Source organism: Sceloporus undulatus, chromosome 8 (genome assembly GCF_019175285.1).
Source record: "Sceloporus undulatus isolate JIND9_A2432 ecotype Alabama chromosome 8, SceUnd_v1.1, whole genome shotgun sequence".
Lineage (NCBI taxonomy): Eukaryota > Metazoa > Chordata > Lepidosauria > Squamata > Phrynosomatidae > Sceloporus > Sceloporus undulatus.
In genome coordinates this window covers 969,555-994,304 of record NC_056529.1, presented here as the reverse complement: position 1 = coordinate 994,304, position 24,750 = coordinate 969,555, and the positions used below count along the sequence as shown (strand labels likewise).

Here is a 24,750-nt window from a genome sequence, read left to right as displayed (position 1 = left end):
TAACCATCATCTCAATTTGAAAGGAGATTCCAAGGTGTTGAGCTCTGTCCCTGAATTAGGTCCAGGCCCTTGGGTAGCTGCTTTCAAAACCTGGAATAAAACCGGAGCAGATTCATTGCCTGCTGACATGGGAGCCACACAGCAAGGAGGAATATAGAACCACTTCTCCTGGTACCTGCTGCCTACAAGCGCAGGTCTGTTTGGCTCCAAATACCTGTTTTCTGCCCCTAAACCTATTTTCAGCGCAGGAAAAACATTTTGTGGAAATGAAAGCTTGAAGTGCAACGAATCTTGCAGCTGGCCTCCTTCCTTTCCTCAGGAAACTTTGTGTTCCTGGAGGGTGCAACAATTAAACAAGGGGCCTCCACAGCTCTGCCACAACCCCTGCCCTCCTCGCTGGGTAGCATCTCGCCTTTCCAACAAAAGGCCACGCAACCACAGCTGCTGATCCAAATGTGTTTTTATTGGGTATACTGGTTTCCCTTTAAGCTTCGGAGTGCTTCAGATTTCACCCATTGGTACAGGACGGACGCTGGCACTGCCCTTGGAAGTCCAAATGCAAACTGGACCCAGCATCTCAGGTCTGGCCAGAGGGAGACCGCCAGCCCTGAGTGCGAGAGTACTTTTCATGGGCTTCGTCCCACCTGCAATGTCAAAGGCTGACCCACAAGTGGTGGGGTTGCTCCCAGCGCCTCGGCAGGGATGGAGTAGGGCAGGGGACAGGGTCTTCTGCCCCCAAGTACTTGAGGTGAGCATGGAAAAGATGAGAAAATACAGAGCCCTTCCTAAACCGGTCAAAATGCCTGGGGAGGGGGATCCCCGCTTCTCTTCCAATCCTGTGGTAGGAAACTGGATTCCAGAAGATTTAAAGCATGCACACGATAACAGTGAAACCCCGCAACCCCAAGACACCAGCGTCATTGGATATATCCCAGGACAGGAGGAGGGACAGCGGTCTCAGTCTTTGGATAAGCTCTTGGCTGTTTTTGAGCCTGCAAGTTTCCCACAGGAGTTGTTTCTGGGCCAAGCCTACATGGAAATGGCATTTCTGAGAGAGGTGAGGAGCGATGGGCACAGGGGGCACAGTCGCACCCCTCTCCAGAGGTCCCCATGTGGATGCCATGTTCACACAGTCCACTGGGCAGCCCTTTCTCCTGTGCACATGGACAAAGCTCAGTGCCCACGTATGGCCATAGACTGAGACAAGTTTTGGGAGACTGGAACCGAGTCAGGTTGCCGGCTGTGTTGGTTTCCAAAATGAGACAGAACCAAAAAGGGAAGTCCCAGCCCAGGCTGGGGGCAGGGGAGGCCCCTTAGGATTTCTATTGGAAAAACAAACAAAAAAAAACCAAAAAAAAAACCAGAGGTTGCACTAGAAACACCATCACAGGGGAGGGAGTGGAGGGGGCTTGGTTGGTCATGTCATGCAGTCTCTATTACATATCTCTATGGACAGAGCCCAGCAAGAGAGAGGGCCCTTGGCCAAACCGGGGCCACGTTTGACCTCAGACTGGAGTGGTTCGTCTGTTGGCTTGGTTGTTGTGCAAAGAGTCCTTGAACTCTTTGGGGAGGGAGTTGTGGATCTGTAGGAACCCGTGGTCCCTCTCCGAGTTGAGCAGCGTCCCGATCGTCACCTTGGAGGGGTCTCTGGAGAGGGTGAACATGGAGATGTCGGTGGAAGGGATGGCACCGAAGCTCTTGCCAATGGGAGACAGGTCCCTCGAGCGTGGCTCCGTGGAGCGGGAGCTGGATCTCCGCCGGAAGCGGTAGCGGTAGGTGGGCAAGCGGGCGAAGGCGGACTTCTTCAGCAGGGCCACAGAGTGGGACTTGGCCCGCATCTGCCGGTGCTTCTCGATGTACATGTGGACAGCGATTACCCCCACCATCTCCGCAATGATGAAGGATAAGGCCCCAAAATAGAAGGACCAGCCGTATGAGTAGCTTTTCTTGGAGTCGCTCTGCCCAGGGTCGCCAGCGTTTGCAGAGATGTAAACTATAATTCCAATGATGTTGCTGAGCCCTGAAAAGGAGAAAAAGGTTCCACATTGAGTTTGCTTAACCCACTTTGCGCCTCTTTTGATTCAGGCGAGAGGTAAGAGAGCCCTAATTCTGAATTTGCAAACACAGCAAAGTGTGTTAAACCTTTAAGAGGAATTCTGAGGTTCCAGCCTCCCTTAGAAGCTGTGGAAGTGAAGGCAAACAAGCAGCCAAAAGCGAGGATGGTCCACCTCCACCTCTCAGTCCCTTTGCTTCTCACTTTCCAGAAGGGAATATTCAGGAGTCAGGACACTTTTAGAAATCTGCAGCTGCAAGACTAAAGCCCCCAGACCATATCAACCCAACACCATCCCTAAATCCAGCGCAGCAAAAAGGTTTTATTGGCAGCAGCGGCAAGAGAGGCAGAGGGAGGGTTTGAGTGCAAGCATCCACCCGTTACTCCATCTGCCGCAGATACAAAAGTGTAGGAAGCTAAATCTCCAGGGCTCTAGCAAGTAACTTGAACTGGTGTCTGTGTGACAGACAGGCAGACAGATACATAAGAGACCAGCTGGACTGGAGCATCTTCTCGCTCCTGACTTTTCTAACTTGCCAACTGTTTGCTATCTAAATTGCTGCTGTCAGGCTATTGATATTGGTGAGATCTCCATTAGATCAGTGTTGTGTAAATATCCTCATGTGGAGTTGTGCATGGATTGTGCCACACAGCCCTTGTTGTGCTGAATGGCCACATTGCACTATGGAGCAAATGTGCATATCAATGCCCCGGCACAATGGCTTGTTGTTGATGTTGTGTTGTGTTGTGTGTCTTCAAGTCATTTCTGACTTATTGCAACCCTGTCATGGGGTTTTCTGGGGCTGAGAATGTTGTCATCCAGTGGGTTTCCATGGCCAAACGGGGAATTGGACCCTGATCTCCCAAGTCGTAGCCCAACACTCAAACCACAACGCCAGGCTGGCTCTCATGGCTGGCACAGCACTGGCATAATGGCACCTACAGTATGTGCAACTCCCCTTCTGTAACTTGGAATGAATTTAGACATTCTTTCACATTAGACAAAACTGTCCAACTGCTTCCATTGGCAAACGTACCCATGCATAACAAGGCTCTGGCTGTCAATGTTTTTAGCAATAGTTTGCATATTTTTATGATGTAGTTTAGTACTGTCCTTGGCACTTTTGGATCAGGCTGCAAACCTCCTTCAGTGCTCATGTACAGAAAAGTGAGCTGTACATTCTTGGGAACAAGTGATCCCCAAAGCATGTGTTTAATGCCCCAGATCCCAGTGATAAGAGTCAGCAGCGGCTAACAGCGGCCAACTTGGGACTCACCTGCCGACACAAAGAAGATCCCTGCGCTCAGGATGACATTGAGTTTGCTCTTGTAGAACTCACTGGCAGCCACACAGAGGCCTCCGAAGAAGAGAAGACCAACACTTAAGATGGGGAAGATACTAGATGCTCTCACTGCACCTGGACGAGAGGGAAGCAGCCCTCATTACGTGAGACAAGGCAGGATTACAAAGCGTCTGCACTTCAGAATTAGAGCAGATCCATCCCAGATTAGCCATAGCCATAGCTCCATCCCATGGGTTCCCTCCCAGAAAGCTCTACTGCAGAGATAGGAACCATGCCACCCCCCAGATGTTGTTGTTATACTGCAATTCCCTACATCCATTAGCAACACAAGCTGGGCCTGATGGGAGTTGCATCTCAACCAACAACGGAGAGTGGCATGATTGCCACATGGAACAGAATGATCTCTACAGGACAATAACTTCCAAGCTGCACTGAGAATAAGGATTTGGATTCAATTGGGGTACCTTGGAAAATATGGTTTGGGGGAATGCAATGAGTGGGTGAATCTACTCCAAATTTTTGGACCCAGCTCTAAAAGTGCTCTCCGAGGGGATGAATCTAGTTTGGAGACAGAAATCAACACCTCGGATTGCAATTTCAGAGTGCAAACTGATGCCCCACTGAACATATAACAGAATTCCCCTGTGGCTTCTCTATAGATTTCCGTTCACTGTTTGTTATTATTTGCTGTTTTGTCTACCTCAGCTTATGGAGACCCTTTGGATGGATAAGCTGGGATCCTCCAATTGCTTGTGGGACCCCCTTTGCTTGCAAGTGATCTTCAGCCTCCCACCTCCCACAGTTTGTGAGATAAAGACAGCCTTTGAAAATCAGGAGAGAGAAACTCACGCAGGAGGTATTCGGCTGCATCCTGGTCATAATCGGCGTCTTCGGGAAAATGGTTGATTTGCTTACAGATGCCCCTGAACGTCCCTGGGAAGAAAGGAGACAAAGAGGACCAAAAGGTAGGGCTCACTTCTGATTGTGCCCCAGGCCTCCCCTTCCTTTCCCTTCCTTCATCCTGCCATGGTTCCCGCTATCAGGAAAAAGCTCCGTTTCTTTTGTTCAGTTCAGTTTAATTTTATTTCTGTATCCCACTGTTTCTCCCAACATGAAACCCAAGACACCTAACAGCATAGATTAAAACAAAATGCAGTTTTTAAAAAAGGTTTTAATGTTGTTGTATTTTTTAAAAAAGGAAATCCCATTAAGACATCCTATTGAAATCAGCACTAATTTAAAACAGTATAAAAGCTGGGAGACCAGGGTTCAAATTCCAGCTGGGCCATGAAATCCACTGGGTGATCTTCAGGCTACATGCGCAAGGTGCATATGAAACATAAATTAATTTGTACTTAGACATGGGTTCCATCTCCAAGTACATATATATGCAAATGCAGGTAATCCAAAATCCTCCTCCCCAAAAAATCCAAAACACTGTTCAGCTTGTGGTCCACTAAGACCCCTAGATCCTTTTCACACTTACTGTTGTCAAGCCAGGTGTTCCCCCATCCCATATTTTTGCAATCCCCATTTTTCCTGCCTATGTGTGGTACCTTGTGCATCTCCTTGCTGGAATACCTTTTGTGACTTTGGCCCAACTTGGGATCATCCAGCCTTGGAGGTGGAATTAGCCCCCAAAGGTGCTGACATTGTCCAGTCCAGCAACATGGAAGCAGCCCCAGTCAAGGAATGGGAGCCCAGTTCAGGCAATGGAGGAGTCTCTGCCCCCACCGCCCCAATGGTTCCTGGGCATGCGTCCAAATCCTGCCACTTAATGATGGCTTTTGAGTGAAGGATGCTGATGACCAGACCCTGGCGGAAAAGGAGTCTGCGAGGTGGGCAAGAGAGCTGCCTTTCTCAGCACAACTTGGCCTGTTTTTATGGGTTTTATGGCAATATCAACTCTCTCTCTCTCTCTCTCTCTCTCTCTCGAAAGCGGCTTCTCCATCCCAAGCAGCACCTCCTCCCTTTTATATGAGGACACGAAATGCATCTTGCATTTTGAATCCAGCTCAGTTCCCTTGAATTCACATTGCTGACTCCTTTCCAAAAGCAGGCCTCCTGCTCACCCTCCGCTCCCTGCTTTAACTCTTTCTTGCCATTTCCCATCCCCAGGAACCAGAAAGGCAGCTAAAACGGGGCCAAGACAGCATTGGGCTTAGCAGCTGCAGGCCAACAGCCAAGTGATTGTCTCTACCAGTCTGTTTGCACAAGGCTGACGTTTACTAGCGGGCAACAGCCTTAGACTTAATCGATCGCACAACTCATCAATGCAGGCATCTCCTTGAAACGATTCCTACTTTCCTAAGGCATGGCTGTGCCAGAGCATCGCTGCACCTCTGCTATAGCTCTGTGTTACAGCAGGAAAGTAAGCTGTCATCCCTTGCAGGCCAATATCTTATTTGACACTGATGGAAATTAATGCTCCAGTAGCAGGCTTATAATGCTGAGGGGTCTGTTTTTGCCGGCAGGCAAGACCTTTTTGCAGAGAGAGGCCTTTGGCCTTCAACTGGTTGCAGCAGGGTCTTTTAATGGCTGTGCTCTACTCTTATTGCTAATATGTTCTATGCATATTACTTAAACGTTTTAATACAGGTTGAAATCTTTCTTATCTGGAATTCCAAAATCCGAAACATTCCAAAACCCAAAATTGTCTACATGGGTGGCTGAGACAGTGTCACTTTTGCTTTCCGATGGTTCAGTGAACACAAACTTTGTGTCACACCCTACATTATTTTTAAAAAAACATTGTGCATAAAATTACCTTCAAGCTATGTATATAAAAAAAAGGTGTATTCAGGACATAATTGGATTTCATGTTTAGATCTGGGTCTCACCGGATCTCATTATGTATCTGTAAAGATTGCAAAATCTGAAAAACTCCAAAATCCAAACAACAACAACAACAACAAAAAGGCCTTTGGTCCCAACAATTTTGGATCAGAGAGGCTCAGCTTGAGTTGAATGGCCTTTGTACTAAGCATGAGTGAAGATCCTGTGTTGTGCTTCTGTAGGACAAATATACACTCGAGTGGTTAAGTGGTGGCTGGACTATACCACCCTTCGGCCAACTGCTGACCAATGCTCCTGCTATGCTTCATGCCCACTTATGCATTGAGAAATAATGCACAGGGGCTGTTTCTGCTATCCCAGGGAACCGAGGGGTGCATTGAAAGTACTGATGAAACATTAGGAACCACCTGAGAATATCCAGTGACATGTGCAACCATTATACTTGGGCTTGTGCAGTGTTTAAGCAATGATGTTTTACAGACATGTAATTTCTCTTAGGTTTGTAGTTGTGTGGGGTTTTTTTGGACGTTATCTAGTCCAACCCCCAGCCATGCTGGAATGTCCCAAAAATACAACTACATGTCTAAGGGAAATTACATGGTGAATAAAAAAGAGCCAGTCTGGTGTAGTAGTTTGAGAGTTGGATGTCAATGGCAAGCCCCCTATGAAGAAACGTGCCAAGAAAACCCCATGATAGGTTTGACTTAGGCTGCATCCACACTGGAGAAATAACCCAGTTTGGCACCACTTTCACTGCCCTGGCTCAAGGCTATGGGATTCTGGGAGATGGAGTTTGTTGTGGGCCTAGAGTGGAGTAGAGCTCCACTCTGGGCTCCACAACAAACTCCAACTCCCAGAATTCCATAGCCTTGAGCCAGATAGAGTTAAAGTGGTGCCAAACTGGGTTATTTCTCCAGTGTGGATGCAGCCTTAGGGTCACCATAAGTCAGAAATGACTCGAAGGCACACAACAACAGCAGCAACCAAAGCACCTTCTTTTTGGTTTGTGTTGTATTTTGTTTTGCCATTAGGAAGTTTTTCATTTACCTGGTTGTTGTTGTTGTTGGATTAGAATACTGTACTTGGATTCGAATGCACAAGTACAACCCTGCGTCCATGCAAATGCAAATCTATTCTCCCTTGCTGGGTCGGACTGACCGCACATTTACATGGCTGGCCCTGGTCCACGAAACACAGTTGCAGCCACAACATTCTGGAAGATCTCCAAATTAATTGGAATGGATCATTGTTGGAATGCCAAGCACTTACTATGTTGCAGATCTTGTCCCTGGCAAAGGTGGGACTCAAACTCAGGCTTCCCAGAACTGAGTGGAGCCAATGCTCGCTTTCACCTCTTTACTCATCAGCAAGAAAAGGCAAGGCAAGTGAGAGCATGCCAGTGCAACGGCGCATGCCAGGAGGGTCCTTAGATTGCTGGGCCCAAGGAAGGTGCTAGGCTTTCTGTTTTGCAGATGCCTCCTGGGTGCTTGACAAGCAAAGACTGTTGCCAGCTGTCAGAAAAGGGCACATTGAGAGAGATGAGGGGTTGTCAAGATGGGAAAGATCATTGGGATAATGAAGGGCTGTATCTGGGCGGCTTTGATGATGACAGCAACAGAAGCAGCAGCAGCAGCTGTGGAAACGTCAGAAGGGGCCCCAGGGGTCATCTGGTTCAATCCTCGGCCATGCGGGAATGCACAGCCAAAGCACTCTTAAGAGATGGCCAGCCAACCTCTGTTTAAATAGCATAGCATAATGGTCTGAGCGTTGGACTATGGCTATGGAGACCAGGGTTTGAATCCTTGCTCAGCCCTGGAAATCCACTGGGCAACCTTGGGCAAGTCATGCTCTCACAAATCTTGCCAAGAAAAGCCCATGGTAGGGTCACATTAGCCTAGTGCAGTTAGACATAATGGTTGTAGCTATGAGGAAGGGGCCAAAATGGGACATTGGTCCCTCCCCACAATAAATGCCAACCCCTGCACTAAATTTACTTTTGTTCTCACATTTCTAGCATTGCAGTGACATAAAACATCCCTTGACCATTTAGAAACAGAATCAGTCTGCAAAGGGATCTTGTAGCACCTTTGAGACGCACTGCAAGAAACAAGTTGGCAGCATGTGCTTTCCTAGACTTGAACCTACTTCCTCAGATAGTCTAGGAAAGCACATGCTGCCAACTTCTTTCTTGCAGTGAGTCTCAAAGGTGCGGCAAGATCACTTTGCATCCTGATTCTACAGACTAAATGGCTATATTTTTTAATTTAGGAATAGAGTTTAGGAATCCCAAGAAAAGGGTCAAGCAAAGTCGCCCAGGGATTGTGAACACAGCGAACAGAGGAGTTTTAGGCATGGGCAATTTTTAAGGTCTCCATCTTTGCAATGCTAGAAAATTAGGGACTGGAGGAAAATGACAAGTGAAATGGGTTTTCCATTCATTTTCAGTAAAGGTCTATAGCCCAAAACCAGGCAAAGAAGGGAAGAGAGAGTCAGGGTCCGAATTGATGCAAATCAAAAAGGTCAGGAGTGAAACCACTTCTCTGCAGGACTCTGCTTTAATGGCTGAAATCACAGTCCAGCTCACTAGCAAAGAAGGTTCCATTTAACCATCTTTTTAAAGCAGCAGAAATACATAATTACTCAATAAAAGCCTTCATATATATATATATATATATATATATATATATATATATATATTCAGAGAGGTAGGTTTAATTAGACGGTTGGTATACACACTCAGCAATTACTCTCAACTGTTAATTAATTTTCAGTTCATTCCAAAAACGGGGCCCTTTGCACTGGATGCCTTGTTCAGATTTCTCCATTTTTTACATTCGTGGACTTTCTATAGAGTTTTGAGAGAAGCCAATCTCAGAGAAAGAAAGGGAATATAAAGAGAATGAGCGCTTCAGGCAAAATCAAACTATGAAGCGTGACTCCAGAGACCAGGATTCAAGTCCCTGCTCAGCCATGGAAAGCAATGGGTGATTTTGGGTGAGTCACATACTCTTGGCCCCAGAAAACCCCATTATAGGGTCTTAGGGCCACCATAAGTTGGAAACACACAACAAGAAGACTGGAAGGTAACCATAGCCTTTTCAATTCTCTATTTGATTACCATTCTCTTCATCCGCTTAAGAAATGACATTGTTCTTAATTAAGGCATTTACTGCCAACTGCATGAAAACCTATTTTCCTACTAGAATCATAGAATAATAGAGTTGGAAGAGACTGCAAGGGCCATCCAGTCCAACCCCATTCTGCCATGCAGGAACTCTCAATCAAAGCATCCCTGACAGATGGCCATCCAGCCTCTGCTTAAAGATCTCCAAAGAAGGAGACTCCACCATAATCTCTAAGGAAGGAGTGTGTTCCATTGTCGAACAGCCCTCACTGTTGGGAAGTTCCTCCTAATGTTGAGCTGGAATCTCTTTTCCTGGAGCTTGCATCCATTCCTCCATTGTCTCCTGTTCTCTGGAGCAGCAGAAAACAAGCTTGTTCCCTACTCAGTGTGACACCCCTTCAAATATTTAAACAGGGCTATCATATCACCTCTTATTCTTTTCTCCAGGCTAAACATCCCCAGCTCTCTAAGTCGTTCCTCATAGGACATGGTTTCCAGACCCTTCACCATTTTAGTTGCTCTCCTTTGGACATGCTCCAGTTTTTCAACATCCTTTTTAAATTGTGGTGTCCAGAACTGGACACAATATTCCAGGTGGGGCCTGACCAGAGAAGACTAGAGTGGCACTATTACTTCCCTTGATAGACACTATATGATGCAGCCTAAAATCTCATTGGCCTTTTTAGCTGCCACATCACACTGTTCACTCATGTTCAACTGGTGGTCTACTTGGACTCCTAGATCCCTTTCACATGTAGAAGTCTCTTGTTCATCCAGGTGTCCCCCATAATCCTATATCTGTGCATTTTATTTTTCCGCCCTAAGTGCAGTACCTTACATTTCTCTGTATTAAATTTCATTTTGTCAGCTTTGGCCCAGCTTTCTAGTCTATTCAGGTCATTTTGAATTTTGATCCGCAAATTTGATAAGTATGCCCCCAATTGAAAGAGTGGGAAAGTGTGGGGTGACCCACCCCTGCCCAAAAGATTGTACCCCCCCAATTCCTCCCACTTTGCTCTCCTCCACAGAGAAGGGACTCTGCACAGAGTGTGATCCGTCACATCACTGCCACCCACAGCGAAGCTACAGAGAGAGAGAGATGCAACCCTGGCTTCCAGCGTGCGAGTTGCTTGGAAACCTGGGTGCCGGTGGTGGGTGCTCTTTAAGACAAGACAGCCAGAAACAGAGAGCTGGGCTGCATTTAGAAACCGATGGATCGGATGCAAAGTTTCAGACCCAATGCAAAATGGATCAACCCCCCTCCCAATAGAGCACCTATTCATTTGCCTTTGCCCCCCACCAAAAGCACAAGACTTGATGCCAAGTAAGGCTCAACCAGTGCATGAACTGCAACAGAAGTTGGGACTGTACCAACCATGTTCTGTACCAATTCATGCTCTATTGTAGGCTTACTATAATAATTAGTAATAATAAATAATGTATTTATAGCCCGCCCAATCACTAGGAATCTGGGCGGGTTGCAACAGTAAAAATGCATTACAATAAAATACTAAATGATCCCTTCCCAACCCCCTCCCCAATATTAAAACTAGATGCATCAAGTCTTGTGCTTTGCCCTCACGAACATCACAAAGCCCTTCAGAACCACAGGCGCATAGGCTTACAGAATCCCAAGGGACGCCAAGGACCACCTAGAAAGTGTAAATGCAAGAAATCCATGGCTAAACCACCCCTGCAAGGTTGGACAGCAGCCAACAACAAAGGAGAGTCCACCATTTCCTGAGGGAGGCCTTTCCACAGATGAGCATCTCTTGCCATTAGGAAGATTTTTGTTGTTGTCTGCCTTCAAGTCACGTCTGACTTATGGCAAACCTATCATGGGGGGAAATTTCTTCAGAAAGGGTTTGCCATTACCTCCTCTGAGGCTGAGAGAGTGTGACTCGCCCAAGGCTATGTACTTTTGTGGCTGAGCTGGGATTCGAACCCTGGTCTCCAGAGTCATGGCTGACAGGCTCAGCCAAACCTATTTGACCTATATCTAACAAGTATCGGCTCTCCTTTTCCATCTATGCCCCCACCTGCATTTGTAAAAGGAGATGCCACCATTTGAGCTGGGAGCCTTCTGCTTTCAAAGCACACGCCTTCTTTTTCTTCTAATGTGGATTATGTTGTTGCGAATTAGATTGCTTCTATTAAAATTTAATAAATCATAATTATGGGGGGGAAAGACAAAGGGAGGATCCAGTCCTTCAAAGAAGTGGGATGTAAAAACACATTTAATAACAATAATGATAATATAGGGGGGAAAGTAACTCTCCCAAGCTCTGCTAGTAGCACTTGGTAATAGCAGTTCAAAGTAAAGCCATTTTCTGCTGATTTTTATCTAGAACGAAAGGCGTCCAACTGGAGACGGAAAATGAAATCGGCTTGGAAGTCAATTTGATGGACGTTATTTTTAAAAAACTCAGCAAGGAACTTGGGGAACTTTTCTCATCCCTTTATCAGCCTGGCTTAGGAAAATCTCCCTTCTTTCCAGCGCTCTGCTTTGGGCTGTCATATATCTATTGATCAACTCCTGATTTTGAGGATGTGGAGCCCAACTTTCAGCTAAAGGACTTTCAAACCTGCTTGCAGGGGGTTGAATGTGCAGAAAGACTTGCAAACACACAAAGACAACTGCACACATGCACTCCCTGCAACCCAGGCCTATAGATGGATGGGGTGCACGTACACCAGAACCAAAGTGTGTCTGCACTGCGCTCCTGCACCAATTTCACACCACTTTATTGGTCATAGCTCCCTCCCAAAGGCTTGGTACCCAGAAAAGGGGGAATGGGGACTGAATCAGGTGAAGGTGGCATAAGAAAGAGGGCGGAAAAAGAGGTGGGCACAGGCCCTGGCGTTCCTCTTTGCGACGGAGGAGTATCCGCGTGGGTTCGCCGTTGCAGAGCGCGGGGAGCGGTCCTGGATCCTTTTCTTTTTTTCCACTGAAAGATAAATTTTATGGCATTTCTTCCAAAGTCTGAGCATATTTCTGGATGGCAGATGACTACATGGTTGCCATGGGAACTATCTTAGGATTTTAATGAATAGAGAGGAGGATCCCCCTCCTTCTTTTTTGCCTTCCCTTCCCTTCCCTCCCCCCTTCTTTTTTAAAAACCCAAGAAAAAAATATCAGAGGATAAAATAGATTGGCACTGGCATGCCGGCGCATGAGAGGCAGCAATGGCACCCTTGTCAGCCACAGAGAGGAGAAAGCCCAAGCGTAGGCCGGCCTCTGTCTTCTGCTCAGCGGGTCCTCACACCCAGACCCCATCCATGTGGGGCTCACCCCTTCCTCCATCTCAGATCTGGGGAGACCCAGAGCCCTATTGCCTTCTGCAAAAGGAAAGTCCTCAAGCCATGATGGCATTGCATTGCTCTCCCAGCCCTCCTGACCTCTTGCCTCCCCTTCCTTCAAGTCTTCCAAACCATCAGCATCTGAGATGGAAGGCTCCCTTGGGTGAATCTGGACCTGCCAGATCCTATACAACCCCATTTTCCAGGGATTTTTTCTTTTTCGCCATTTTAGTCGCTCTCCTTTGGACACCACTTTCTCAAAGTCCTTTTTAAATTGTGATGCCCAGAACAAGACACAATATTCCAGGTAGGGCCTCAACAAAGCAGAATAGAGTGGTGCTATTACTTCCCTTGATCTAGACACTATACATCTATTGATGCAGCCTAAAATTGCAATGGCCTTTTTAGCTGCCACATCACACTGTTGACTCATGTTCAATTTGTGATCTACTTGGACTCCTAGATCCCTTTCACATACAGCACAAGGCATAAATATTTTAATAAATGAAGCCAAATGAATAGCGATGGCAGAGATCAGTGCGGCCCGAGGCGGCCCAGAAGCTGCGGAGGACGGTAAGGGAGAAGAGAGAGTCAAAGTCGCTGCATAACTGACATCTTCCGGCCTGTGAGAGAGAGAATAGGCTGGCCCAGCTCCATCAGGGCTAGCCTGGAAGAAGAGACTCCTCCCTCCATAACTGTCATCTTCCGGCCTATGAGAGAGTTGACCAGGCAGGCCCAACTCCATCAGGGCTAGCCTGAAGAAGTAGAGCTCTCCCTCCAGTCCATCTGCCTTGGTCTAGGCCTCAGAAGGAGAGAAGAACTGCTGGACCTTATCTCCTCCCCTCCCCCTCACCATTCCCTTCTCCTTTTGTGTCATGTCTTTTTAGATTGTAAGCCTGAGGGCAGGGAACCGTCTATTATCCCTTCTGTTGTAAGCCACCTGGATTCCCAGTGATTGGACAGCATATAAATAAATCCTATTATTATTATTATTATTATTATTATTATTATTATTATTATTATTATTAAAGCAGAAAGATGGTCTGCGGAGGGAAAGGGGAGCCCAGGCGCATCTGCACAAAGGATCTGGATGGCGGCTTCTTCAGTCACTGCAGGCACCCAGCAAGCTAATCTTCAGTCGATTGCAAAGAGCCAAGCATTCCTCTTTCACTAACAGAACAAATATGTGCTGCCTTTTTCTTCTTTCCATTCTGGACTGGGATGAACTGGGCAATGGAAACCACAGAGGATGGTGAAATGGAGTATTAGCTTTATGCCATCCTGATGTTCAAACAGGATGAGACTGCATGGTCCACTTTAGTCCAAGGACAAATCTACAAAGTCTTCCATCCAAGAAGGAAGAGAAGGAAGACACCATGTTACTGGGTTGGGGACTCTTTAGATATTGAAAGGGAAGTCATCAGGTGGAAGATAGAAGGAGCTTGCTTTCAGTGGATGGATCCAAACCCAAGAAAAGTCTGGAAACCACCAAGCCCTTTGAGGAACGACTTAGGAAGCTGAGGATGTTTAGCCTGGAGAAGAGAAGGTTAATAGGCGATATGAAAGCCCTGTTTAAATATTTGAAGGGATGTCATATTGAGGAGGGAGCAAGCTTGTTTTCTGCTACTCCAGAGAATAGGACACAATGGAGCAATGGATGCAATTTACAGGAAAAGAGGTTCCACCTAAACATTAGGAAGAACCTCCTGATGGTAAGATCTGTTCGACAGTGAAACACACTCCCTTGGAGAGTGGTGGAGTCTCCTTCTTTGCAGGTTTTTAAACAGAGGCTGGATGACCATCAGTGACAGGGAGGACTTGGATGGTGGTTTCCCGCTTGGCAGAATAGAGTTGGATTGGATGGACCCTTAGGGTCTCTTCCAAATGTATGATTCTATGAAAGGAGATTCTGATTAAGCCTTAGGAAGAACCTTCTGATTCCCTGGAAGGACAATGGTCTCTCCTTTGTTGGAAGTACACTTGTCCCTCCATATTAGCCAGGGTTAGGGGCACAAGACCCCAGTGAATATGGAAAAACAGCAAATAACAAAAACACAGTGGAGGACACCTCTCTAGGAATCTCTGGGTCCTCCACTGTGACTCTTATGGTCAACGTCTGACAGACACTGACCATAGAACTGCAATGGAGGAGCTACAAAGGCCTAGTAGAGTGTTATTATTATTATTATTATTAGTAGTAGTAGTAGTAGTAGTATTAACCTTTATTTATAAAGCGCTATAAATTTACACAGCGCTGTACATACAATCTTTTAGTTGGATGGTTCCCTGCTTGCAGGCTTACAATCTAAAATATAGAGAGTGTTCTCTCTAGGAATCTCTAGGTCCTCTAGGGCAACTCTGTGGCCAATGGCCGACAGACACTGACCACAGAACTGTGCTGGAGGAGCTACAAAGACCTAGTAGAGTATCCTTTATAGGAATCTCTAGGTCCTCCATGGCAACTCTGTGGTCAGCCTCCGACAGACACTGACCATAGAACTGTGCTGGAGGAGCTACAAAGGCCTAGTAGAGTGTCTTCTCTAAGAATCTCTGGGTCCTTCAGGGCGACTTTTAGTTAAAATTGACCATAGAATTGCACTAGAGGACCTAGAGATTCCTAGAGAGAACATATTAATCAAATGCTTGAATAGTCAAATCCAGGAATATCAAAGCCCTAAATATGGAGGGATGAGTGTATTTCAACAGCAGTTGGATGGCCAGCTTGAAGGACGAGTGGGTTAGGTGTGGAGTTTCTGACTTGTTGGGAAGTTTGGACTAGTTGACCTGCAAGACCCTCTCCGATTCATTGGTACTAAGATTACATGAATCTGCTTCTAGGTTTAACCCAAGGAAGTAGACCCAAGTCTCTGAAAGCTCATGCTACCAACTTCTCTCTTTCAATCAGCCTCAGAGGTGCCTCAAGATCCCTTTGCAAACTGAGCTTTAACAGAGCTCTCCAAAGTGCTGAAGCCCATCCTCAAAAGGGATGCAGCACCAGCAAGGAGCTGGGAAATCCTGTTTGCAGCTGGACAAATTATTATTCTTTTTACATTTTCTTTGGGGGGAAAAAATCACATCTTAACAAATATCCACTTTAACCCCATGAAACTAGGCTGTGCATATGAGATTGTCATTTAAAGGTATAGTTTTAATGGGGCTAGTTGTTCATGTCACATTCAGTGATGTGCGGGAACTGCGATTTACAAGTAACATTAGTACACAAAACATTCCTAAGGATTCTGTATGGCATAATATGGGAGGAGGTCAATGAGTGTCACCAGGAGTTACAGATGCCAACCTAAGTTATGCCAACGAGGAGAAATAATCTGCTTCATCCTCACCTTTATTTTGGTGTCCTCTAAACTGATGGAGAGGTCTGGAGAACCTCAAAACCTGCACACACATGTAAGGTTATCTTGTGGCTGGTCCCAGTAAAAACTGTACCCAGAAACCATGGATTTTATTTTTCTAGAGGCCCAACATTGTGGGATTGGTTCCTGTTGGAAGGAAAGAGTCAAATGAGTGCAGAACGGAGCAGCCAAAATGAAAGACAGGCTGGGAAAGCAGGACAATCTCTGGAAGGGGACCAGATTTTATGAATGAACGCATGGCCTGCTGGAGTGGATCATAGTCTCCGAAATCCATGCCTCGATTGAGGGCTGGCCAGAAAGAGCACTTTGACAGTTTCGGCCGTCATGCAGTGCATGTGTCAGAGGGAACTCTCTCTTTCTGGACCATTTCTAAAAAGCAGTTTAAAGGGAATGTAAGCACACACACAAGGCATTTGTGTGTGTGTGTGTGTGTGTGTGTGTAGGAGTCTCCATCACAGCAATGAATCATGCTCTCATCCTGGAATCTGTGGGATAATTGCAACCTACACAAGGTAGTTGTTGAGAAGAACCAGGAAAAATCTGGGAGAAGAAGGAGCCAAAAAAGAGACAGAAAGCGATGGGAGATTGCTATAGGGTGGTGGGTTTTTGTTTTTGTTTTTTGGTGCTCGAGGACCTCTGTTCAAACTCTTCCTGCTTCCAAAGAATTGGGTGTATAAATCAAAAGGTGGTTTTTCATGACCAGCTCATTCTCTCCTGCAACACTTGCTCCCTTCCAGACCCTGGATATTGACAACAGGCTGGAATGGGTCCAAAGGAGAATGGACAAGATGGTCAAAGGTCTGGGAACTACCAGAAAATCAAAGGTGTATCTAAAGAGAGGAGGCAAAAATGAAAGCATTTCCCTGCAATGCTCCCCATGAAATCCTGCCCTTCAGCCCCCAAATTTCTAGCACTGCAGAGAGTGAGACACTGGGAATTGTTCATGATTAAAACCCTTCTGTTTTTGCCATGTTCTCATTCCCTGGGTCACTTGGCCTTTTGTCCTTTATTTTGTCCTTTTGTCTTTTGTTTTGCAAGCCTCAACTCTGCCAGGGTTTTGTCTTTTATTTTGCATGGATTCAACTAAGTCTTAAGTTGCTGCAGTCTTGGAAATCTGGGTCCTTGTAGTCAGACAAAGGGCATCTTCTACCAAGCTCTGCATGCACTTCTCCAATCCCTTCTGCTTTTCACATAGCCATGTGCGTGAGGGCTATCACAATGTGACAAGTCCAGGATGGATGGCTTTGGAGGCTGCAGAAGGTGGAAGAGATTGCCAACCACTACAACGTCTACAATTACCAAACAACAAGACGTTGCAGGCATAAAATGGAATTATACTTGTGCATGTCTGCCAGCGTTTGAAGCCTTCAGGTTCTCCCTGGAATCCTTAAAGTAGAGTAGACCCACTTAATTATGTCTTCAATGGAGACTCAACACACAGGTAAATCCAAATGATTCAATGGCTCTACTCCAGGCAGGACCTAGAATGGGATGTAGTCTCCTGTTCTGTTGCAGGGTTGTTGTGCTGTGCCACATTATTCTGTAGCACCCAGGTTAGGATTTTGGAAAGGCTTTCCAAAAATCTAGGGAGACCCTTATCAAGTTAGCAGCATGTCAGATCATACATGCAAGCAACATGTACCATCTCAACCATGTAAGCAGAGCCACATATAGGTTTAGCACCAGTGGGTTAGGAGAAATGGTCCTCTTACAGGTTGGTGGGTATTTAAAAGAACAGGGATCAGAAATTAGGAATTGAAGGGGGCAGTTCTTGCAAAGGGGGTATAAAGCTAGGACTCTGCTCCTGTGAAGTCTGTAGTAAAACCCAAAGCAGGTTCACTACCACATTGTCTTGGGTTGCCTGCATCTCCAAAAGCCAAGCTTGGAAAGGTTTGTCTCCAGAGAGATGAATGCTATTTTGGCTACAAGAGTGGGGCTTGTGAGTAGATCCAGTTGGTCCCTCACTTTGCAATGCAATGCAATGCCCCAGCAGAGAGGAATAGCTTACTAACGCTGGGGTTGGGGATAGAAAGAAAATAGTTTTCCTGCACAGCTGTTGCCATTGTCTGCCTGCATTTCTGCAGCTGTTTTCTGGCTCCTGAACATTTCCACCTGTGTTTTTGTACCAGACAATTGTGCAAAGCCAGGGCTCTCAATTGCCTTGATTCCTCGCATTGTCTTGTCCCTTCCCTGACAATAGAGCCAACGCCTCCTTCACGCTTCCTGGCTTCATTAAAACCCTTTGTGCCTCTCCTAGAGAAGAACCCACTGTCTTTAGGGGCTGCATCTTGAATTGCTTCTGCTTTTCCCACTTGCAGGCAATCTCCCAGCCACACACAGCGCACTTGTTTGCATGCTCCTTGCCTTGTTCCTGCTCACTGGATTCCTCCAAGGTGACTCAGCCGATGGTCCGGCTTTTGGTCCGATCAAAAGATCATCCGCAGAATGAGCCAGGGCTCCTGGAGTGCCAGCACACACTGCCAAGGTAACACGGCTAAACTGGTTTAATGCAAGATGTGTCTGCACTGCAGAATCACAATCCTTTATGATATCACAAGGTCTTATCTCTAAGTCCCGAGTTTTGGACCAGAAATCTCATGACTTGGTAATCATGGTCACTATAAAGACCAGGGCCCTTTTCTCCAGGAGTCTCCTTCTCTGGAGCTCTTTAAGCAGAGGCTGGATGACCATCTGTCAATAGGGATGCTTTGGCTGAGAGTTCCTGCATGGCAGAAGAAGGGTGTTGGACTGGATCAGGGCCTTTTTGCCCCCAAACTCTAGTGTTCTATGATTCTATATCATTTTGAACTTACTTTAACTGCAGTGGCTTCCAGTCTGAGTGCTGGACTACAGTTCTGGAGACCAGGGTTTGAATCCTTGCTCAGCCATGGAAACCCACAGAGTGACCTTCTGCAAGTCAACCCTCTCAGCCTCAGAACAAGGCAATGGCAAACCTCTGAACAAACCTTGCCAAGAAAACCCCAGGATAGGGTCCCCATAAGTCACAGACAACTTGAAGGCACACAACAACAACAACAACATCCTAAGAGACCCTGGGATCTGTAGCTTAGTGCTAGACAAGGAGGTGATGGCATACTGTTGGACTGCAACACTCATAATTCCTCATTTTTAGGGCTGCTGGGACTTGTACTTCAGCCACATCTGGAAAGGGGCATGATGTGCTCTCCTCCTAGAGCCCTCTGCTGCTGCTATGGCTTTCAGTGCTTTGGATGATTTGGACTTTAATTTCTGCAAGGCCTCATTGGCTTTGTTGGCTTGGGCTCCTGAAAGTTGGAAGACCGAAACATCTGGAAGGCCAAAGGTTGAGAACTACTGAGAAAGTAGGCTCCTCTGGATGACAATTTCCAAGTACCTTAGACAGGAGGGACTGCGAGGTTAAACAAGATACCTTGGGAACTAGAGTAAAAGGGAAAATTCCCTGGAGGAGAATTCGAAGTTTTTGTTGTTGCTGTTTGCTGTCCATTTGGCTTTAACATATGGATGATACCCTGGTCATCCATAGCCCTGCTCAGGTCTTGCAAACTCAGGGCAGTAGCCATGGCTCCATCCATCTGTCAAGATAAAGTCTAATATGCATTGCAGAATCAATTCAGTTTGACATCGCTTTACTGCCATGGCTCCAATGCTATGGAATCCTGGGATTTGTAGTTTGTTGTGGCCCCAGACGACTCTGACTGAGAAGGCTAAATAGCTCACCAAACTATAAAACTCCAATTTTAATAGCATTGAGCCATGGCAGTCAAAACAGTGTCAAACTGCATTCGTGCAGATTAGACACAAGACTTAGAAAGACAGCGATGAAGGAGCAAGATAAGGTCTACAAGTGTAAACTGTAAACATCATTAGTTACAAACATCAGGGTCACCCAGGTCATTACGTCTCAAATTTCCATGTTATAGATCTGAAAGAAGAATGTGAAAGAAGAGGAAAGAAAGCTGACAGGAGAGAAGAGTTTATCAAACGGGAGGAATTTCTCTTAAATTCGAATTAAAAAAAAGTGGAGTCAGAACGCATTCACTTAAAGCCTCTAGTTTCACGCAATTACGTGAATGCGCATTGAATTCAAACTGGCTCCCCATTGCCCGAAAATAGCATGCCATTACCCGAATTTGCATGTGGCAGTCTATCACGCAATAACGTGAAACCATATGATTGCGTTTGGACTGACTTCCCATTGCCCGAATTTGTGTGTAGTGGGTTATCACGCAATAACGTTAAACCCCATGATTGTGTTCAGATTTCCATCGGATTATACTTCCAATTCCCCTTGTCTGATAAACTCCAGAAACCAACGCATCCGAAATGTGGTGCTGGAGGAGAAATTGCCAAAGAGACAAATGACCGGCCCTGAGATCAAATCCTCCGTGGAATCCATCCACCTGTAAGATAATCTCCCTCTTTCCCTACAGCCTCCCACTGTAACTAAGCATTATCCCCTTTTCCAATGAGTCATATTGCCACATGATAGATCCAATGACAGCTCCCCGGATTCTGCAGAGTGAAGCCAAGAGAGTTAAAGTGGTATCAAACTGCTGCAGTGGTGCAGTGTAGACATACAACAAGACTCCTGTTGGTGTCCTGCACCTGTGTAGATACTATTAGATGAGTAGTTCTACTTCCTTTGGCTGTGCGCAAAGGATGCGTTCCCTCCATGGTTGCAGAGTACTACAAGTGCAAATGCATTTTTGGGATGATGGGTAAAATCAGTGCTTCCCACCTCCCCCTTGATTCAGTGGCATCATGAAAACAGCCAGTGCGCACGCCCTTTGGCACAAAGCAACAAAGTGAGGGGATTTGAACCCAAGGTCTCCCAGAGCCCTTGTCACACAGCTGAACCACTGAGCCATAGTGGCTTTCGTGTGGCTGATTTGTTTGGGCAAAATGATTACAAGATCGCACATGACAAGACCCAAGACCCAAAGGTTCCTATCAGAGAGATTAATGCAAGGAGAATAAGCAACATTTCCCAAACTTTGGTCCTCCAGATGTTTTGGACGCCAGCTCCCAGAATCCCCCTGGCTGTTGGCCAAGATGATTGGGGCTTATGGGAGTTGAAGTCCAAAACACCTTAGAAGACCAAGTTTGAGAATCATTTTATTTCAAGGTGATGGATATCTGGATGGACATCTGGATGGACGCCCTCCAGTCCTAATCTCCTTTCCTCTCTAACAGAGCTTGGGAAAGTTACTTTTTTGGACTACATAAAATCCCCCAGACACTATGGCCAGAATTGGTTGTGTTGCTTGACCTAGGACACCATCGCTGGACTATTTCCATGCTTTTATATAACTCCCCTCTGTACAAACAGTTGACCATCTCTGCAAAGGCGTAGCTAGTGGCAGTAAGTGTATTAAGTCCAAATTTGCTGGTCTTTTTGTCCTCATCACCTTAAGGTCCTATCTGCCACTGGAATGGAGCCCCTGAGTATATCCCCAAAACTAAATATGAATATCAGGTTGAAAGAGATTTCCAAAATGGTACCACTTTCCACCTCTACTGTTATCTCTGCCCATTTCAAAGAAAGGGGGAGAAGGAGCGTTTCCCAGTTTATCATACAATATATCCTATAAAAATAATCCTATTGTGTGTGTGTAATAGATAAATTGTGGACCACCATGCTGTTGCCAAAATCTTCATCTTTGCCTTTTCTCCCTCTCAGAATGGAGTCTTCTGCAAGAAATTACTTTTGATCTTCTCGCATCTGAATTTAGTGCCAGGAGAAGAAGAGAGAAGCGGGTAGGATACTTTCATTTCTTTTCTTTTTTGCAGTAACCTGAATATATTCTGTTATTGATTGGCATTTATTGATGCTTTTATTACTTGATGAAACACGAAGAGAGAATTCTCTTCCGCCGAAAGGGATGGAGGAGAATTATACATGGCAAGCGGATCCAATATGGAGGGGAAAATATTCCATTTTGGAGACATAAACTCTCAACATACCGCTTGGGATGTCAAACGCGGATGCTTTTCGGAAGAATGATGTGCATATAATGCAGGACTGACAGACATTATTGGAGTGCAGTTATCCTTTGGTTTTTGCACTCTGCCAAGTTCTGCAATTCATTTTTTTGGATCAAAAGACGTATGGAACATGGAGTGAGAATACTATTCCACACTAACTCTACAAATAAGGTGCCCTTGCCCAGGTTTCTTCAGAGGAGGTTTGCTATTGCTTTTCTCTAAGGCTGAGAAAGCATGAACTTGGACAAGGTCTCCCAGGCCCCATTTCCACTTACAGATAAATCGGTGTGTGATCCGAATCGATGGATCGATTCGACAGCGGATCGTAGTTCCCACTATATTTGCCCCAATCGCATTTTTTCCCTCCAAAATAACCCACTTGTGGTTCCCATTGACCAATGAATTGATTCAAAACTATTCGGTTCCAGCCGGCCAAAGGGGAAATTTGAATTGATTTGCATCCGCTTGTGGTTCACACTTGCACGGAATTGATTTATTGAAAAAGAAGCGGAAAAGATCAACATCAAAAAGACGTGGGTTAAATGGGTCTGGAGCAGTGATGTCCAAACTCTGGTCCTCCAGGTGTTTGGGACTTCAGCTCCCAGAATCCCAGTCCATTAGCCAAGATGGCTGAGGCTTCTGGGAGTTGGAGGGCCAGAGTCTGGCCATCACTGCTCTAGAGCATGAGCCCCTTCTTGGAATCGCTTCAGCAATTCACATTAAGTGGGAACCAGAGTCATTTGAACTGGTTCAAACCGATTCATGATCCGATTTAAAAGGTAGTGGGAATGAGACCCCAGTGGGTTGCCACGGTTGAGCAGGGATTCGAACCCTGATCTCTGGGAACCCTAGTTCAATATTCAAACCACTGCATCGTTCCATTGTCCCTCCCCAATATCACATAAAATAGCCATTTTGGGGAACAAAGAGGTCCTTTTTTTGCCTCAGCCCCAGTCCTAATAGGGCAGCCTTGCATTTGCTATTGCAGAGAGGCAGTGCATAATGCACAACGCCAACAGTTTGATGGAGCAGCTGAAGGTGTGGATGGCGAAGGTCTCTCACTGCAACAACACACTCTCTTTTTCTTTCTCTGTCTCTCAAATGCCAGGCTTTGTTGTTGCCATCCCTTGCAAGCAGCCTGGCCTGGCCTCCAGAGCCTTCATCTGCAGCTGGTCCTCCAGGAATTTAGCAAATGTCATGGAAAATAATTGCTCCTCTTCTTTTCGCTCCGCCTTCCGGCCCTCACTCTGCTCTGCGGAGCTGGAACCATTTGCCATATTTCATTGAAATCTCAGTTGCTCCTATTAAATCAGAATACATTTGGCAATTGTTTCCTTTTCGTTCTGAAATCTAGGACAGTAGGTTACGGGAGACAATTGCTCCTCAATGGACGGGAGGCAACAGAAGGAAGGTGGCAGACGGAGCCCAGGTTTCGCATGAATGGGACGCAGGACCAGAGGCACCGACTGGCGCAGGGACGCCGGGGAGGTTTCCTTTTACGCTGCGCCAAGATCTCCTGGGACTTGGTTCTGCCTCGCGACCTTGGAAACGCAAGGTCAGGGCATGAATTTTGCTTCATACGCCAATATCTCCCAGGACTTAATGCTGTCTCAGAGAGTGATGTTTTCTATTCTGCAAGCCCTGGAGGCTAAGCTAAAGACTGCTATGGGATTTTTATCAGTAAAGATTGTTCAAAAAATCCATCTGTGCAGAACATGCATTTGTCAGGTAATAAAACAACTGCACATGCCCACAAATGCATTTTGCAAATGTCTTAAGCTCCTTTGGCCGAATGAATCTTTTGATAGAAATGACAGAGCTTTGTTCCTTACTATGACTGCAATGACTTCTTCCAGTTAGCATCATTTTTGGTTTATGTCCTTTAGATATTTAAAGTAATTAATTCATTAAGCTTTATTTCGGTCAATAACCAGAGTAAAGCTATTGGGGTTGAAATCCTGCATTGAGAAGACAGAGTGTGACTGTACACTAGTTGCATGGCCCTTGCACAAGGACACTTCATTTAGTGAATTGCAATGCTGTGCATTTGCACTTCCGTGCGCAATGCACATCCATGTGGAATGCACATTTGCATCCATGCACCAGGGGTGTGTGCGCAACCATGTGTGCAACTTGCATGACTCTGCTTTTGCAGTCTTGAAATAAGTGCAGAGGTTTCATACCAAGCAAAAATGTCCCAGTCCCTTTCATGAGGGAAGTGGCACATGGGGAAGACACCAACAGGATCCCAGCTTTGGTCTCTATCATTCACTGTTATTTCTCATCATGAAATTCATATGGCTTTTATAAACCATGCTGCTCATTCTGTTATATATATTCTTATTTGTCTTTATGCCATTCCTTCCCTGAGTGAGACTTAGATATAGTAATACCATGCAGCTGAATATTCTGAAAATGTAGAATAAAGACAGTTTTGAAACTGGCAACCCCCAGTGTCTGGACTACTGGCCCAGTCCAGGAAAGCATTGGCCAAAGCCAGTCAAAGGGGTTGTGAGTCATTGGGCCACTTGAACCTGAAGAGAAGAGATCCAGAAGTATCACCAGACCAGGCAGATTGATCCATCACAAAGAGGAAGAGGAAGACTGGAATCCTATTGGTGTCCCCATGTGTGCATTTGTCCATTTTTGCCATTGTGCAATGGATATGTTTAGTCATAGTTATGTGGACTTCCAAAAGTGTAACCGCCAGATCCTTTTGCTAGCCCTAAGTGGAGCAAAAGCATTGGATCAAGTCCATGCACTGTAATTGTTTGACTGGGTCTCCTCCAGTGCTATGGGGCCTGTTCAGTCCATTAA

The 24,750-nt window shown here is 45.9% G+C and overlaps 2 protein-coding genes across 2 annotated transcripts in view; both read right to left on the bottom strand.

Moving 5' to 3' along the window:
- The window catches only part of TNRC6A (trinucleotide repeat containing adaptor 6A), a 292,395-nt gene that overhangs the window by 109,582 nt on the left and 158,063 nt on the right, over positions 1–24,750 (bottom strand). The gene's annotated exons all lie outside the window — the stretch shown is intronic.
- CACNG3 (calcium voltage-gated channel auxiliary subunit gamma 3) overlaps positions 446–24,750 on the bottom strand; it is a 34,926-nt gene continuing 10,621 nt past the window's right edge. The window contains exons 2-4 of the mRNA XM_042480879.1: positions 4,207–4,290; positions 3,331–3,471; positions 446–2,020 (exon numbers count right to left, since the gene is read on the bottom strand). Of these exons, the coding sequence (XP_042336813.1) occupies positions 1,506–2,020; positions 3,331–3,471; positions 4,207–4,290 (740 nt within the window). The 3' untranslated portion in view covers positions 446–1,505. The remainder of the gene's footprint in view (positions 2,021–3,330; positions 3,472–4,206; positions 4,291–24,750) is intronic.